A 17,204-nucleotide genomic window follows, 5' to 3' on the forward strand; every position below is an offset into this window, starting at 1 on the left:
GCAGCTCTGTGTGGAACTGTCAGTTTGCACGTCTTTCTGACATGTGCTAAACAAAACACAAAACAGTGCTCACAAAATAGTAATGAGTATTCATAAATAAATACCATTGGGCGTGCTACATAATTATATTTGCATCTTCTCATAGTATTATGAGTTTTGATGATCAGCATATATTCAGCATATTAATGAAAACAGACGCAAAATGGATTGCACGCCTTATTCTGCAATCCACTTTGCACACGTTTAGTAGAACAGCTTTGCCAATGCGATCAGGTTTGTGTTTTCATTCCAGTGGATTTACTCCATGGCTGATTTGTTTTCTTTTTTTAAACCATATACTATGTATTTTTGGGGCGAAAATTAAGCATTTTAAAGCATAAAAATGTTAATTGATTGAGAGATTTCAGCAAAATAGGTAAAGAAAAAATAGGAATCTAAAATGTTTTCATGCCCTTTAAAGGCCTACTGAAATGAGATTTTCATATTCAAACGGGGATAGCAGGTCCATTCCATGTGTCATACTTGATCATTTTGCGATATTGCCATATTTTTGCTGAAAGGATTTAGTAGAGAACATCCACGATAAAGTTTGCAACTTTTGGTGTTAAGAGAAAAGCCCTGTCGCTACTGGAAGTCGCAGACGATGACGTCACACATGTGGGGGCTCCTCACATATTCACATTATTTTTAATGGGAGCCTCCAACAAAAAGTGCTATTCGGACCGAGAAAACGACAATTTCCCCATTAATTTGAGCGAGGATGAAAGATTCGTGTTTGAGGATATTGATAGCGACGGACTAGAAAAAAAAAAAGATTGAAAAAATAAGTAAAAAAAAAAACACGATTGCATTGGGACGGATTCCGATGTTTTTAGAGACATTTACTAGGATAATTCTGGGAAGTCCCTTATATCCACGGCCGTGTGTTGACGCGCAGTGTCTCAGGGGAGTCGACGGCAGCTATGGACGGCACAAGCTCAGCTTTTCTCCGGTAAGAACTGACTTTTTAACCACAATTTTCTCACCGAAACCTGCTGGTTGACATTTGGTAGGGATCCATGTTGATCCATAGGAAAGTTTCACCTCCAGGAATTTTAAACAATGAATCACTGTGTGTTTGTGTGGCTAAAGGCTAAAGCTTCCCAACCCGTGACGTCACGCGTACACGTCATCATTACACGACGTTTTCAAGACGAAACTCCCGGGAAATTTAAAATTGTAATCTAGTCAACTAAAAAAGCCGTATTGGCATGTGTTGCAATGTTAATATTTCATCATTGATATATAAACTATCAGACTGCGTGGTGGCTAGTAGTGGGTTTCAGTAGGCCTTTAAAAACTGAATCACATGTACAGTGCGTCCGAAAAGTATTGACAGCACTTCACTTTCTCTACATTTTGTCATGTTACATCCTTATTCCAAAATAGAATACATTAATTTGTGTCCTTGAAATTCTACTTACAACAACACATTATGACAATGTGAAAAAAAAAAATTTGAACTCCCCAGGGCATTCAATCAATCGCAACTGGACTGTGGGGTTTGTCCTAGAAGACGTTTTGCCTCTCATCCAAGTTGGTTTCATCAGTTCATGCTCATAGACTCAGATTAGTCAGATCTAGTCTTAGATTTAGATTGTTCAGATTTAATCTAGCGGCTGATGCCAAAACCCCAAATATTTGTACTTCAAATCAGGGAGTGTGTGTCTGGGCACACTCCTTGTAGTGGGAAAAACAACTGTTGCAATGCAAACAAGCAATCTTATTGTCTTTGCCAACGACAGTCGTTGAAGTGTAATTTCCTCTTGTTAGCATTGAAGTATTGTGTGGGAGAGTTATCGCTGTGAATTAACAACTACAGTCAAAAATATTCGTAATCACCCACGTTAGCATTTCATTCAGTCGTAAACAAATCGCACAAGGGATCATCTATGGCCATAATGTTTTTAACTCCTTTTATTTGTTGGAGGCTAAATTGCAGAGTGTTTTAGGAATGTTTGAAAAGACAGTGTTGTATGTGGGAAATAGGTGGTGTCGCAGAAATGTAGATGACACATGGGTTGAAATCAGAAACCAAGAAGTGCAAGACTACACTTAGCACATTAACTTAGTGGACAAAAAAAAAACTCAATTTCACACGTGAGTGAAAAAGTTGCCTTTTTGGACTGTGATGTCCCCATTGGGGGTTTACTGAAAGCCCACACAAAACGATCAATTCCTACTTTTTGGCACACCACCCACAGGAACACAAACTGGGCCTTAGCAAAACCCTACAACACAGAGCTGATAATATTCCCACCAGCCCACAGGCCGAAGAGAAAGAGCATAAGTATTTGAGTGAAGCTCTCAGAACCTTCGGTTACCCCAGGTGGTCGTTTGTGAAAAGTGCATCCAGTTCCAAAAATAACAAGAACAACATCTTAAAGACCAGACACGCCACACCCACAAAAAAAATCTGGTGAATGGTATCCAGTGTAATGTTGAATCCCCTGATTCTTATATCGGGGAAACAAAACAACTTCTAAACAAGGCAGTCTGTCTAATTGCACCTCAAGGAGGAACAGCACTCCTTTGAGAACAATAATGTACAGATTCTAGACAGGGAGGACAGATGATACGACAAAGGATTGAGAGAAGCCATCTCTGTCAAGGTTGAACAACCATCCCTGAACCCAGGAGGTGGTCTGCGACACCATCTTTCTCCCACACACAACACTGTGCTTTCAACCATTCCTAAAATACTTTGCAATTCAGTCTCCAACAAATAACAGGAATAAGAAACATTCTGGTCACAGTTGCTCCTTTGTGCCATTTTTTTACAACTGAATACAATGCTAACATGGGTGATTCCAAATATTTTGGAGTGGTCGTGGTCGATTCACAGCGATCGTTCTGCCAAACAATACCTCAATGCTAACTGGGAAAATTACACTTGAACGACTGTCGTTAGCTTTGAAAGTTAGGATTACTCGTTTGCATCTCAACAGTTGTTGAGATAGAGGTGTGCCTGAGTAAGAAAACATCCTTGCCCAGGCATACTTTCTAGTATACATATTTGGGGTTTTGGCACCAGCCGCTAGACTATATCTGGCCAATCTAAGTCTGAGCATGAAGGGATGAAGCCTACCTGGACGAGAGGCAAAACGTCTGCTAAGGCAAACCGAACAGTCCATTTGCGATCGATTGAGTACCCTGAGAATATATAGTAAATGGGTTATACTTGTATAGCGCTTTTCTGCCTTCAAGGTACTCAATGCGCTTTCTTTGACACTATTTCCACATTCACCCATTCACACACTGATGGAGGGAGCTGCAATGCAAGGCCCTAACCACGATCAGGAGCAGGGGTGAAGTGTCTCGCTCAAGGACACAACGGAGGGGACGAGGTTGGTAGAAGGTGGGGATCGAACCAGGAACCCTCTGGTTGCTGGCACAGCCGCTCTTCCAACCCCGCCACGCCGTCCCAATGACCTGGATGAATTAGAACATCCATAGACTATTTTGGGGGGAAATTTTAGAAAAGAAATCACAATATACTGTACATACTGTAAGTATCTACAGCAGGGGTGTCAAAATTTCGGCCCGCGCACAGGTTTTATCCGGCCAGGGGGATGAGTTTGCCAAGTTTACCAAGAATTGATTAACGTGGACCCCGACTTAAACAAGTTTAAAAACTTATTCGGGTGTTACCATTTAGTGGTCAATTGTACGGAATATGTACTGAACTGTGCAATCTACTAATAAAAGTATCAATCAATCAAGTATAAAAATTAACCTGAAATTTTTGAATGAAAGAAAAAGCTGTTCTAAATGTGTCCTTTAATGTCGCAATATCAATTCTTTGTGTCTTTGTAGATAATGCTAATATGTACAAATTAAACCACATGATGTTTGTACATCAGTCGAGGAAAATGAGCAAACTACATAAATAACATCCCGTAATTCGATATATTTTTTTTTATCTTGATGGATTGACAATTATCACCAATGAGTTGACTCATGAACATTATCACATAATGTATTCAGAAAATACAAATCTCGATAAATAAAGTATATATACTATTAATCGCAACAGTTAATTGTAAAATAAAGACCCAACAACATTATGATTTGTACAATTTCAGAATGTACTTGTTCTATTTCTAAACAACAAAAACAATCTGAAGCTGTCTTTATGTTTAAGTTATCGTGCTGTGATTTTACCAGTCCGGCCCACCTGAAAAACAATCTGAAGTTGTCTTTATGTTTAAGTTATCGTGCTGTGATTTTACCAGTCCGGCCCACCTGGGAATAGATTTTTCTCCATGTGGCCCCAAATATAATATGAGTTAGACACCCCTGACCTACAGTATGTCCTATTTGGAGTATTGTCGAGTAACTGCCAGTGTTTTGTACACCTGTGTGATGGAATAACACAATGGAAAGATATAGCCAAAATTGAGCAAATTTGCACGAAAAGGAAAAAAGGGAGTTTTTTCCCCTGATGGTTAAGAGAATGATAATAGTATTTAAATGTAGAATATTTTATATATCAATCATCAATCAATCAATGTTTACTTATATAGCCCTAAATCACTAGTGTCTCAAAGGGCTGCACAAACCACCACGACATCCTCGGTAGGCCCACATAAGGGCAAGGAAAACTCACACCCAGTGGGACGTCGGTGACAATAATGACTATGAGAACCTTAGAGAGGAGGAAAGCAATGGATGTCGAGCGGGTCTAACATGATACTGTGAAAGTTCAATCCACAATGGATCCAACACAGTCGCAAGAGTCCAGTCCAAAGCGGGTCCAACTCAGCAGAGAGAGTCCCGTTCACAGCGGAGCCACCAGGAAACCATCCCAAGCGGAGGCGGATCAGCAGCGCAGAGATGTCCCCAGCCGATACACAGGCAAGCAGTACATGGCCACCGGATCGGACCGGACCCCCTCCACAAGGGAGAGTGGGACATAGAAGAAAAAGAAAAGAAACAGCAGATCAACTGGTCTAAAAAGGGAGTCTATTTAAAGGCTACAGTATACAAATGAGTTTTAAGGTGAGACTTAAATGCTTCTACTGAGGTGGCATCTCGAACTGTTACCGGGAGGGCATTCCAGAGTACTGGAGCCCGAACGGAAAACGCTCTATAGCCCGCAGACTTTTTTTGGGCTTTGGGAATCACTAATAAGCCGGAGTCCTTTGAACGCAGATTTCTTGCCGGGACATATGGTACAATACAATCGGCAAGATAGGATGGAGCTAGACCGTGTAGTATTTTATATGTAAGTAGTAAAACCTTAAAGTCACATCTTAAGTGCACAGGAAGCCAGTGCAGGTGAGCCAGTACAGGCGTAATGTGATCAAACTTTCTTGTTCTTGTCAAAAGTCTAGCAGCCGCATTTTGTACCAACTGTAATCTTTTAATGCTAGACATGGGGAGACCCGAAAATAATACGTTACAGTAGTCGAGGCGAGACGTAACAAACGCATGGATAATGATCTCAGCGTCTTTAGTGGACAGAATGGAGCGAATTTTAGCGATATTACGGAGATGAAAGAAGGCCGTTTTAGTAACGCTTTTAATGTGTGCCTCAAAGGAGAGAGTTGGGTCGAAGATAATACCCAGATTCTTTACCGTGTCGCCTTGTTTAATTGTTTGGTTGTCAAATGTTAGAGTTGTATTATTAAATAGAGTTCGGTGTCTAGCAGGACCGATAATCAGCATTTCCGTTTTTTTGGCGTTGAGTTGCAAAAAGTTAGCGGACATCCATTGTTTAATTTCATTAAGACACGCCTCCAGCTGACTACAATCCGGCGTGTTGGTCAGCTTTAGGGGCATGTAGAGTTGGGTGTCATCAGCATAACAGTGAAAGCTAACACCGTATTTGCGTATGATGTCACCTAGCGGCAGCATGTAGATGCTGAAGAGTGCAGGGCCAAGGACCGAACCCTGGGGAACTCCACACGTTACCTTAACGTAGTCCGAGGTCACATTGTTATGGGAGACACACTGCATCCTATCAGTAAGATAAGAGTTAAACCAAGACAGGGCTAAGTCTGACATACCGATTCGTGTTTTGATACGTTCTAATAAAATATTATGATCGACGGTATCGAAAGCAGCGCTAAGATCGAGGAGCAGCAACATAGATGACGCATCAGAATCCATCGTTAGCAATAGATCATTAGTCATTTTTGCGAGGGCTGTCTCCGTCGAGTGATTTGCCCTGAAACCGGATTGAAAGGTTTCACATAGATTGTTAGACGCTAAGTGTTCATTTAACTGCTCCGCAACAATTTTTTCGAGGATTTTTGAAATGAAGGGAAGGTGAGACACCGGTCGGTAGTTTACCATGAGGTCAGGATCGAGGTTAGGTCTTTTAAGGAGAGGATGAATAACCGCTTTTTTGAATGCTAGGGGAACAGTGCCCGAGGAAAGTGATAAGTTTATAATATTTAGCACTGATGGACCTAATAATACAAAGAGCTCCTTGATCAGTTTCCCAGGAAGAGGGTCAAGTAAACATGTTGTTTGTTTTATTCCATTTACACGTTGTAACAATTCCTCTAATGTTATTTCCTCAAAACGAGAGAAACTATTTTGGAGGGCAGTATCCGCCGTATATACAATCGTGTCCGTGTTAATAGAACCCCGTTGTAGCTGGGACGCATTGTCTTTAATCTCCTTTCTAATGACTTCAATTTTCTTACTAAAGAATTGCATAAAGTCATCAGCTGAGTGGATGGAGCTACTGGAAGGAGTCCCTTGTTGGGTTAGCGATGCTACCGTACTAAACAAAAATTTAGGATCGTTTTTATTACGGTGGATGAGATTTGAGTAATAATTAGCTTTAGCTAAGGTAAGCATGCGTTTATAAGTTATTAAACCATCACTAAATGCTTGATGGTGCACCTCAAGTTTAGTCGTGCGCCATTTGCGTTCCAGCTTTCTACATAATAATTTCTGAGCTCTAGTTTCTTCTGTAAACCACGGGGTGCGCTTTTTTGGAGCCTTTTTTAACTTTAGCGGTGCTATGTTATCAATGGTTTCGCGCAGGGCGTCGTTAAAGTTGTTAGTGAGGTTATCAATAGAGCCCACATACTTTGGGAATGGTGCCATTACCGAGGGCAGTAGGTCAGCAAGAGTTGTCGTTGTGGCCGTATTAATGTTGCGGCTGCTATAGCAGGTATTATTATTATTAGTTTGACGAACATGCGTCTGAACCTCGAATTTTATAAGGTAATGATCGGACAATACTTTAGTATACGGGAGTATCGTAACTTTGGAAGCGGTGATCCCCTTGACAAGCACTAGGTCTATCGTATTACCGTTGCGATGCGTGGGTTCATTTATTATTTGTGTGAGACCACAGCTATCAATTATACTCTGGAGCGCTACGCACGGTGGGTCCGATGGGGTATTCATGTGGATATTAAAGTCCCCCATTATGATTATATTATCGGCGTGTGTCACTAGATCAGCAACGAACTCTGAGAATTCATTGATAAAGTCCGAACAGGGCCCTGGGGGGCGGTAGATAACAGCCAGGTGTAGAGGCAGCGGTGTGACAGACCTCATAGTAAGCACCTCAAACGATTTATATTTATTATTTATGTTAGGACTAAGGTTAAAGTTTTCGTTGTATATTAGTGCGACCCCCCCACCCCTTTTAAGCGGACGGGCAATATGCGCATGTGTAAAGTTAGGAGGACATGCCTCATTTAGCGCAAAAAAGTCGTTTGGTTTAAGCCAGGTTTCGCTGAGACCGATGACGTTAAGATTGTTGTCTCTGATAATATCATTAACTAACAACGTTTTGGGAGACAATGATCTTATGTTTAAAAAACCTACATTATAGGTAGTGGGCTGTTTTAGGGAATTTTTGATCAAATTATCCGTAGTAGCAATATTAATAATGTTGTGTTTATTATGCCCAGTGCATTTAGTATAATTACGACCATATCTAGGAATTGATACGACGGGAATGTTCCGATTGTTTGATTGTTGCTTTGATAAACTGCACGCATCATGGTTAGCCACCTCAGTAACGGGGATGTTCCGATTGTTTGTTTGTTGCTTTGATAAACTGCACGCATCATAGTTAGCCTCCTCAGTAACGGGGATTTTCCGATTGTTTGTTTGTTGCTTTGATAAACTGCACGCATCATAGTTAGCCACCTCAGTAAAACACATGTCCAACTCTGAAACACTCAAAGCAGAAAAAACTTGTTCTAATTTAACAGACTCCTTACCCAGACCAGTAGTCTCGCATTTTCCATCTAAATCCGTCTTCAGGGTGGAGGGAAGTGGTGTACTGTGGGGATTAGCCTTCTGCTTTGTTTTTAGCCCCGCTCGACATCCGCGTTTCCGATCACACCGCTGGCGTCTGCTCCGTAGACGGCCCCCGCTGCTACTAGACTCCCCTGCTTCACAGGCCGCTGGATGTAGCCGCCGATGGATCCCCAAGCTAGTTAGCATGTTTAGCACGCCCGCGTCTATCAGTCCAAAACGGCCCAATATGTCCATATCCAGAAGTGTCTGGCGGTCGTACGTGATCACGGAGTGACCACGATGCGAGCCAGCCATGAAGTATGCAGAACTGTCCGGCATTTCCGCCAAATGTTCCATCTTTAGCAAGAGCACCGCAGTGTCGCAGCCCGTCCGGGCGCCGCCATCTTGCCATCCAATATATAAAGCAGAGTGCAAAAATATTAGGCCAGCACACATTTTACTGTTCAATTAACGTTTTAACAGCAACCATTTTGACACAGTATACAGTATTTTTTGCAACTCCAAAGCACTACCATTTTAAAAGAAAGCTGGCATGTAACAATATTCAAGTAGAAGTTATTGTGTTTGCATAAAATATGTAAAACATACAGCACGTACGAACTGTGCCGTGTTGTTTCTTGTTGCACAGGAGAGCGGCCCTTCAAGTGTTCTCAGTGCGACAAAGCCTTCAATCAGAAGAGTTCACTGCAGGTGCACATGGTCAAACACACGGGCAAAAAGCCCTTTAAGTGTGAGATTTGCAGCATCAGATTCACCCAGAAGAGCAACATGAGACACCACATGAAACGAGCCCACGGCTACGGTGAGCAGCCGAACATTTTTGTGTTCACACACTGTTCCCTTGAAAGGATGAATAAAGTCTATAGTTGTTCTATCGTCCTTGTTGATTAACGATGCTCCATTCGTGTTACTGACCTTCTTGTATGGAACATCTCTGTTTGCTACAAGCAGTCAGTACAATCTCCACTTGATATGTTTGTGTGCTTGATGTTCTTGCCGTTTGGGACTACTTTAACCATGAACATATATTGTACTTGCAAATACATTTCTCTGAGGTCATGTGGGTAAGACCAAGTACATATATTTATATGAAAATAAAAGGTATAGCAAACATAATCATAACATCAACATAATTCTAACACAGTAGTGCCTGACCTTACAAGTTTTATTGGTTGTGTGACGGAGCTCTTAATTCAATACATTTTTATCTCAGTTTAACATTGCTCATTAAAATTAATTTAATTGGTTTCTGTCAACCAAAAGCTTTATACTCACTCACAATTCTAGCTAAAATACAATTTTAATTAAATTAAAGAAGCAGGCTTCTTCACCTTCTGCTACAAGGAGTAGAAATTACAGAAAATAAATGCAATAATATATGTATATATACACTTTTTTTTTTTCAATAATTCAGTATTAAATCTCAATTATTGCAAAACACAAATGGAATGTTGTTTGAAAATATAAATTGAAATTCTGTGTTTGTAAGGAATCAACATTTTTGTATTACGTGTAGTAAACAAAGGAAGATGTCATTCAAAAATAATACATAGAATAAATAAAAGCGTTTTGAGAAGATGCACCATACTATTTTTTTAGTAACCACTTCAACACATGTATTTGCCACCGTTTTTTAAATGCATACATTCACGCCTCTTACAGTTTGAAATTGAATCACTTTTTAATAAGATGGCAAGGCTTCAAGTAGGTATAGAAAAAAAAGAGGTTTTATTCAGATATGATCGAGACACTGATTATAATTTCAAATATATTCTAAACTTATGCAAAGTATTATATCCACAGATGCAAATGGTCAAAGAGACCGCCTTGGTTAAAAGAAAACATAATTAAAACGTACAGATGGTTTCATCTGCTTAGCAAACTGCAGACTAAAAAAAGCTATCGTATTTTTCTGACTGTAAAGCACTCTTAAAATTGCAAATTTTTTTCAGAAATCGACAGTTAGTAATTATTACTTAATGTACAGATACATTCTGGTTGTGCTTGCTGACCTCAAAGCAATTTCAATTTTCTTTTGTCCATGGTGTAATGATAAGTGTGACCAGAAGATGGCAGTCACACAAAAGAGGTACATGTGGACTGCAAGTTGACGTCCGTTCAATAAATGACGCTAGCAAGCAAGCCTAAAAGTTTAATATTTCATTGATTACATTACACACAGTGCTCAACAATCTGTCAAAATGTTTTAGTACAACTTTGGTAAGCTACAAAGCCGCACCGCTTGCTGTATTGTCGGCGCATTACAACTACCATTGTCAGATTTCCTTTGTTTCAACATACGGGTATCATTGTGTGTGTGTGTGTGTGTGTGTGTGTGTGTGTGTGTGTGTGTGTGTGTGTGTGTGTGTGTGTGTGTGTGTGTGTGTGTCTGTGTCTGTGTGTGTGTGTGTGTGTGTGTGTTCTTTTTTAAGGACCCCAAAATAGCGCCTATTAGAAGACACATTATCTGGCCTTTTGTTTTGTGCAAAACCAACTTTTTTTACCTATTGGTACCTGCTGATGTGTATTTGGGATCTGCATAAGTCCCGAAAATGCACGCGTGTCTCATTGTACTCCGCGCTGCAGTCAATAAGCTCCTTTTTCTCTTGTTGTGGGGCATTCATCCTCCGCTGTTGTCATTGGTTATATAAAGTAGCGTACAGTTGTAACTTATACCTGTCAGTACACTCGCTATGGAAGCACTAAAAACTACCGGTTCAACAAAGATGATGGGAAGAAGACGCTGTCTCAGTAGAGCTATGTAAATAAGACCACCCACAAAACGGCACATCTTGACGAGATGGTCAGAAAGCGGCCTGAAGATTGTCTGTAAAACATAATCTGTGCAACATTTTGATCAAGAACCACCATTACATATTATGTAGACCACAAGAAGTAGATTTAAATGTAGAAAAAAAAATCATAAAATGACCTCCTTTATTGCGCCTTTTGTATGAAAATAGACCTGACAGACCCGCTAATTGGCAGTGTGCTCTATGCTCCGAAAAATACAGTATTAACATTTCTCTAATGATAATAAAAAAAAAATATTTTTTGCTCTCAAATTATGTATGAGTTATATAGTCTTTATTATTTAGTTTCTTTGCAATATATGTTTGTATGTGATATTTATTGTACCGTATTTTCCAGACCTCAGGGCGCACCGGATTATACGACGCACTGCCTCTGAGCGGGTCGAGTCAGGTTTTTTTTTCATACAAAAGGTGCACCGGATTATAGGGTGCATTAAAAAGGTCATAAAATTAAAAAAAAAAAATCTAAATTGAAAACATTTCCTTGTGGTCTACATAAAATGTAATGGTGGTTCTTTGGTCAAAATGTTGCATAGATTGTGTTTTACAGACCATCTTCAAGCGGCTTTCTGACAGTCAATTCAGAATGTGCCATTTTGTGGGTGGTCTTATTTACGTGGCTCACCTTTGACAGTGTCTTATCTCCGTCATCTTTGTTGTAGCGGTGTAGCGTGCAAGGACGAGAGTGAAAGAAGTGTCAAAAGATGGCGCTAACTGTTTTGATGACATTCAGACTTTACTTAAATCAATAACTGAGCGGCATCTCCCCATCCGTGGCCCACTTGTGCAACATCAACACCGGAAATGTGTCTCGTGAAAAACAGTCCAATCAGAACTCGCTAATAACTAAAGTTCTGTGGGTGAATTATGTACACCCACTACACCGGTAGTTTTTAGCGCTTCTATAGCAAGATGTAAGTTAGAACTTTATGCTACTTTATATAAGAAATGGCAACGGCGGAGGGTGAATGTCCCATAACAAGAAGATTGTGAAAAAGAAGAAGTTTATCGACTACGGCATCTTCACGGACTACAGTGACGGAGGTGCGCAAAATTTTCGAACTTATGCAGATCTCAAATACACATCAGCAGGTACCAGAAGGTAGGAACAGTTGGTTTTGCATAATATTGTGAAACAAAACGCCAGATAATATGTCTGCTAATGGGTGCCATTTTGCGGTCCTTATAAATGGGTTGTACTTGTATAGCGCTTTTCTACCTTCAAGGTACTCAAAGCGCTTTGACACTACTTCCACATTTACCCATTCACACACACATTCACACACTGATGGAGGGAGCTGCCATGCAAGGCGCCAACCAGCACCCATCAGGAGCAAGGGTGAAGTGTCTTGCTCAGGACACAACAGACATGACGAGGTTGGTACTAGGTGGGATTTGAACCAGGGACCCTCGGGTTGCGCACGGCCACTCTGCCACTGCGCCGCACATATTTTATACACACTTCATAGTAATATCTCTTGACTACGGTAGCCGTAATGGGTCGACAATCCATTAAGCGGTGCGGCTTCAAACTCATACTAAAACATTTTGACAGATTTTTGAGTGCCGTGTGTAATGTTCTTTACTTTTAATGGAAAATTTAAAGTTTTGGTGTTGTTTACTGTCGTCATATTGCAGTCTGCACGTATCTCTTATGTGTGACTCCAATGTACTGGTCACACTTATCATTACACCATGTACCAAGTAAAATTGCTTCGAGGTCAGTAAGCACAACCAGAATTATTCCGCACATTAGGTGCACCGGGGTATAAGACGCGCTGTCAATTTTAAAGAAAATATTATTATTTTAAGTGCGCCTTATAGTTACAAAATATGGTATTTAAAAAACAAATAGGGAGGGATTATAAATTGCATGGTGGCACTGGATGAAGTAAAACATTACACTCTTTTCCTGCATTTGATTCACACACATTATCTTCATTGAATTTGTCTATTCTTTTTTTGAATGATCACAGGTCAGAGTCAGGATGTGACGTTGCGTCAAGAAGAGCAACCATCACAGGTCACAGTAACACCTGAACTTGACCTGGAAGTGGTGCCCGAGTCATCTGGAGATTGGCATAATGTCTTCCCGTTAATGAATACCGAAAAGACTCTTTAGATAACAAAAGTTTAAGAAAACAAAGTTTTTCCAGACACCCTTCATCCGATTTTCATCAATGTCATAACCTCCCGAGATGTCTGTCCTATTAAATCTGCTGTATATCACAGATAGTCGGCTGCCTCGGTGGCGTTGGCGTTTCGAACAAGCTTTAATCTCACCCGCTTTCTGGTGCGACCATGTAAGTGACGCCCCACAAATACACACACGCGCAGCGAAAGAATAACGACACGTTGCAAAGGAAGTGTTTGGAAACTGATTTCACTCACTGGTTCAATAACAATGTAGCAACCATAGCATTTATTTTTACATCCATTCGTCCTCTAAGATCTCTTATGCTCTTTAGCGTCATCTTCGCAGGCCAGAGTGGCAGTTTTTACACAGTTTTCTCAAGGCATTCAATCAATCGCAACTGGACTATTCACTTTGTCTCCGAAGGAGTTTTGCCTCTCATATGAGCAGACTTCATGATTTCATGCTCACAGACTTAGACTGGTCAGATCTAGTTTGAGCGCTTGGTTCCAAAGCCCAAATTATTTATCCTCTACAGCAAGGGTGTCAGGCCCGCAAACAGGTTTTATCCGGCCCGCGGGATGAGTTTGCTAAGTATAGAAATTAACCTGACATTTTTGAATGAAAGAAACAGTTGTTCTAAATGTGTCCACTGAATGTCGCAATAGCAATTCTTTGTATCTTTGTAGATGATGCTACATATGTACAACATAAACCACGTTATTAGTACATCAGTTAAGGAAAATTATCAAACTACGTAAATAACATACTGTGATTTAATTTTGATATCATTTTTTTCATCTAGATTGAAAATTTACAGCAATGAGTTGACTGATAAACATTATCACATCATTTATTCAGAAAATATGAATAATGACAAAAAAAGTAAGTATACTACTAACCACAGCAGGTAACTGTAAAAAAAAAACTACAAAAACATTATGATTTGTACAATTTCAGAATGTCCCTGTTCTATTTTCAAACGGAGAAAACCATCCCAAGTTGTCTTTATTTTTGAGTTATCGTGCCGTAATTTTTCTCCACGTGGCCCTCGATCTAAAATGAGTTTGACGCCCCTCCTCTAAAGGAGGGTTGCATGCAAAGACAAGAATGGTGTTGTTCTATTCTGGTGCAGAATGGCTGTTAAGATGCAAGGAAGCGACATCTATGCCAACACAACAGCAGGAGGAAATCCCAATTCTTTTTTCCCACCGCATCTTAACAACTGTTTTGCACCAAATTAGAGCGAAACCATTTTTGTATTCTGTATCACGGAAAGGCAGTTGCCTAGATGGCCACTATCCTCTACAGGAGAGGTGCGTGCCCAGACAAGAATCCTACTGTTGTGTTGGCAAAAGTGACGCTCCTTTCCGTCCTATCAGCCATTCTGCAGCACGATAGCGCAAAACCAGACGACAGTTTGGATTTGGGCACAGCTAATAGGACTAGATCTGACCAATTCAAGTCTGTGAGCATTAACGGATAAATGTAGTCTAATGAGTGGCAATTGTCCAAGACAAAATGAGCAGTCCAGCTGTGATTGATTGTATACTCCGAGAATAGATCCCTTGTGCTCACTCACCATGTCTTCTTAAATCATAGGTACAAGATTATTGTGTGCAGAGATATATCTTACCTGCTGACAGTTTTGGGTGACCCTTCAGCCTTTGTCAAAGCTGTATCAAAAAGCAGGCAAGAAACATTTCCTACTCAAAATAAAAACATAATTTTTTCTGCACATAGAATCTTGTGCATATGCCCTAAGAATACAATGTCCGAGATCAGTGGTTCTCATACTTTTTCCACCAAATACCACCCTAAGAAAACACTTGGCTCTGCAAGTACCACCATATTGACCGACATTAGAATACAGTACCTTAGTAGGCCTAAGAATTCATTAAAAAAACAAGGCAAAGGTTTTATTTAACAAATATGTTTAATATTTTGGACATTACACACAGTTTAACCAGTAACACTGTCTTTGAATAAAGGAAAATAAAACACGGTACTAAAAATAATGAATCAAATCTTTGTCCGACCACTAAATGAAGCACGCTTACCACAGTTTGAGAACCCCTGCCCTAGATGAATGAAAATATTCATAGCCATTTTTTCTAAAGTTAAATTTTTCATTGAGACAACTGTCAACATTTGAGTGTTATATGTGTTCTCCTAAAAGGCAATCACATACAGCAGATTTAAGTACAGACATCCCGAGAACTCGCAAGAGAAGAAATCACATATATATATACATATATATATAAAAATTAAAAAAAAAGAGTCACATGATTACTGGTCTGCTCGCTGGGACGAGTGCAGCCAGCGGTACTACTGGAATGGCTTCAAAAAAGCAGCTGTGCAAGAACACATTTTTTAATTGTTTATTTCATTGTTTGTTTGTCACATATTTATATTGTAAATACTCATTTTTCTGTAGCTCCTTATGTACATAGACAGATTGTTTATACTTTGGGATGATCTTCCACAGCTTGGTGTCATTTGAGCTTATTACTGTGCTTATTAATAAGCAAAGCAGACATATTTTTTCAGTTGTTTTTCTATTGTCCATATGAAAGGCTGAAGATTAAAGTAATTTTTATATGTGAGAACCTCTTGTGTTTAATTATGTTACATTGGTATCTTACAGATTTATTGTCTCTTCAGTGAAGCTTTCAACATTTGAATAGCTAGGAATCAACAACAAATACATGTTGACATGTTTTTGGTTACAGTATAAGCCCATTCCTCTGATAAGAGTGAGATACCCAGATTGTATTCTAAGAATGCATGGAACAACACTACATTAGATATGTTTTTATTTATTTAGCCAAAGCTCTCGTCATGGTGAGTCCATAAAGGTTGCTATGGGTTGTGGTTTGGTAAATCCACTCCATTTCAGGGCATTGAATCGATCACAACTGAACTGTTCACCTCGTCCTAGAAGATGTTTTGCCTCTCATCCGAGCAGACTTCACCAATTCTTAGTTAGACACAGAGTCTGATGTAGCGCTTGGTGCCGGACCCACACTACTTATCTTGTACAGGAGAGGGCATGCCCAGACACGACAAGTTGAGTTTATACCAAAATGGATGATACAGCAGAGGATTGGGAGAATGTCATGTGGTCAGATGAAACCAAAATATACCTTTTTGGTATAAACTCAACTCGTCGTGTTTGGAGGAAGAAGAATACTGAGTTGCATCCAAAGAACACCACACCTACTGTGAAGCATGGGGGTGGAAACATCATTCTTTGTGGCTGTTTTTCTGCTAAGGGGACAGGACGATTGATCCGTGTTAAGGAAAGAATGAATGTGGCCATGTATCGTGAGATTTTGAGCCAAAACCTCCTTCCATCATTGAGAGCTTTGAATGGTTGACCAAATACTTATTTTTCAACCATAATTTACAAATAAATTCTTTAAAACTCCTACAATGTGAATTCCTGGATTTTTTTTTTCACATTCTGTCTGTCACAGTTGAAGTGTACCTATGATGAAAATTACAAACCTCCTTCATCATTTTAAGTGGGAGAACTTGCACAATCGGTGGCTGGCTAAATACTTTTTTGCCCTACTGTACAGTATATATAGGTATGTATGTGTATTTATGTATATATACGTATATATGTATGTGTATACACAAATAGCTATATACTGTATATATTGGGGCGGCATGGCGTGGTGGATAGAGCGGTTGTGCGAGGAAATGGAGGGTTCAAGGTTCGCTCACTGCCTCTGGCCATCCAAAATCACTGCCATTGTGTCCTTAGGCAAAACGCTTCACCCTTACCCCCAGTGCCGCTCACACTGGTGAATGAATGATGAGTGGTGGTCAAAGGGGCCATAGGCGCAAAACTTCGCTTCTGTCAGTCTACCCTAGGGCACAAATGTTGCTTACCACCACTGAGTTTATGTGGAGTGAATGAATCATGGGTTCCCACTTCTCTGTGAAGCACTTTGAGTGTCTAGAATAGTACT

The 17,204-nt window shown here is 40.0% G+C and overlaps 1 protein-coding gene across 2 annotated transcripts in view; it reads left to right on the top strand.

The window, feature by feature from the left end:
• Positions 1–15,833, top strand: part of LOC133562303 (zinc finger protein 236-like) — a 91,790-nt gene extending 75,957 nt beyond the window's left edge. For both annotated transcript variants that reach the window (XM_061916345.1, XM_061916346.1), the window contains exons 31-32: positions 8,906–9,079; positions 13,067–15,833. In XM_061916345.1, coding sequence (XP_061772329.1) covers positions 8,906–9,079; positions 13,067–13,212 — 320 coding nt within the window. In that variant the 3' untranslated portion in view covers positions 13,213–15,833. The remainder of the gene's footprint in view (positions 1–8,905; positions 9,080–13,066) is intronic.
• The last annotated feature ends 1,371 nt before the right edge of the window (positions 15,834–17,204 follow it).

This window comes from Nerophis ophidion, linkage group LG11 (assembly GCF_033978795.1).
Source record: "Nerophis ophidion isolate RoL-2023_Sa linkage group LG11, RoL_Noph_v1.0, whole genome shotgun sequence".
NCBI classification, from domain to species: Eukaryota; Metazoa; Chordata; class Actinopteri; order Syngnathiformes; family Syngnathidae; genus Nerophis; species Nerophis ophidion.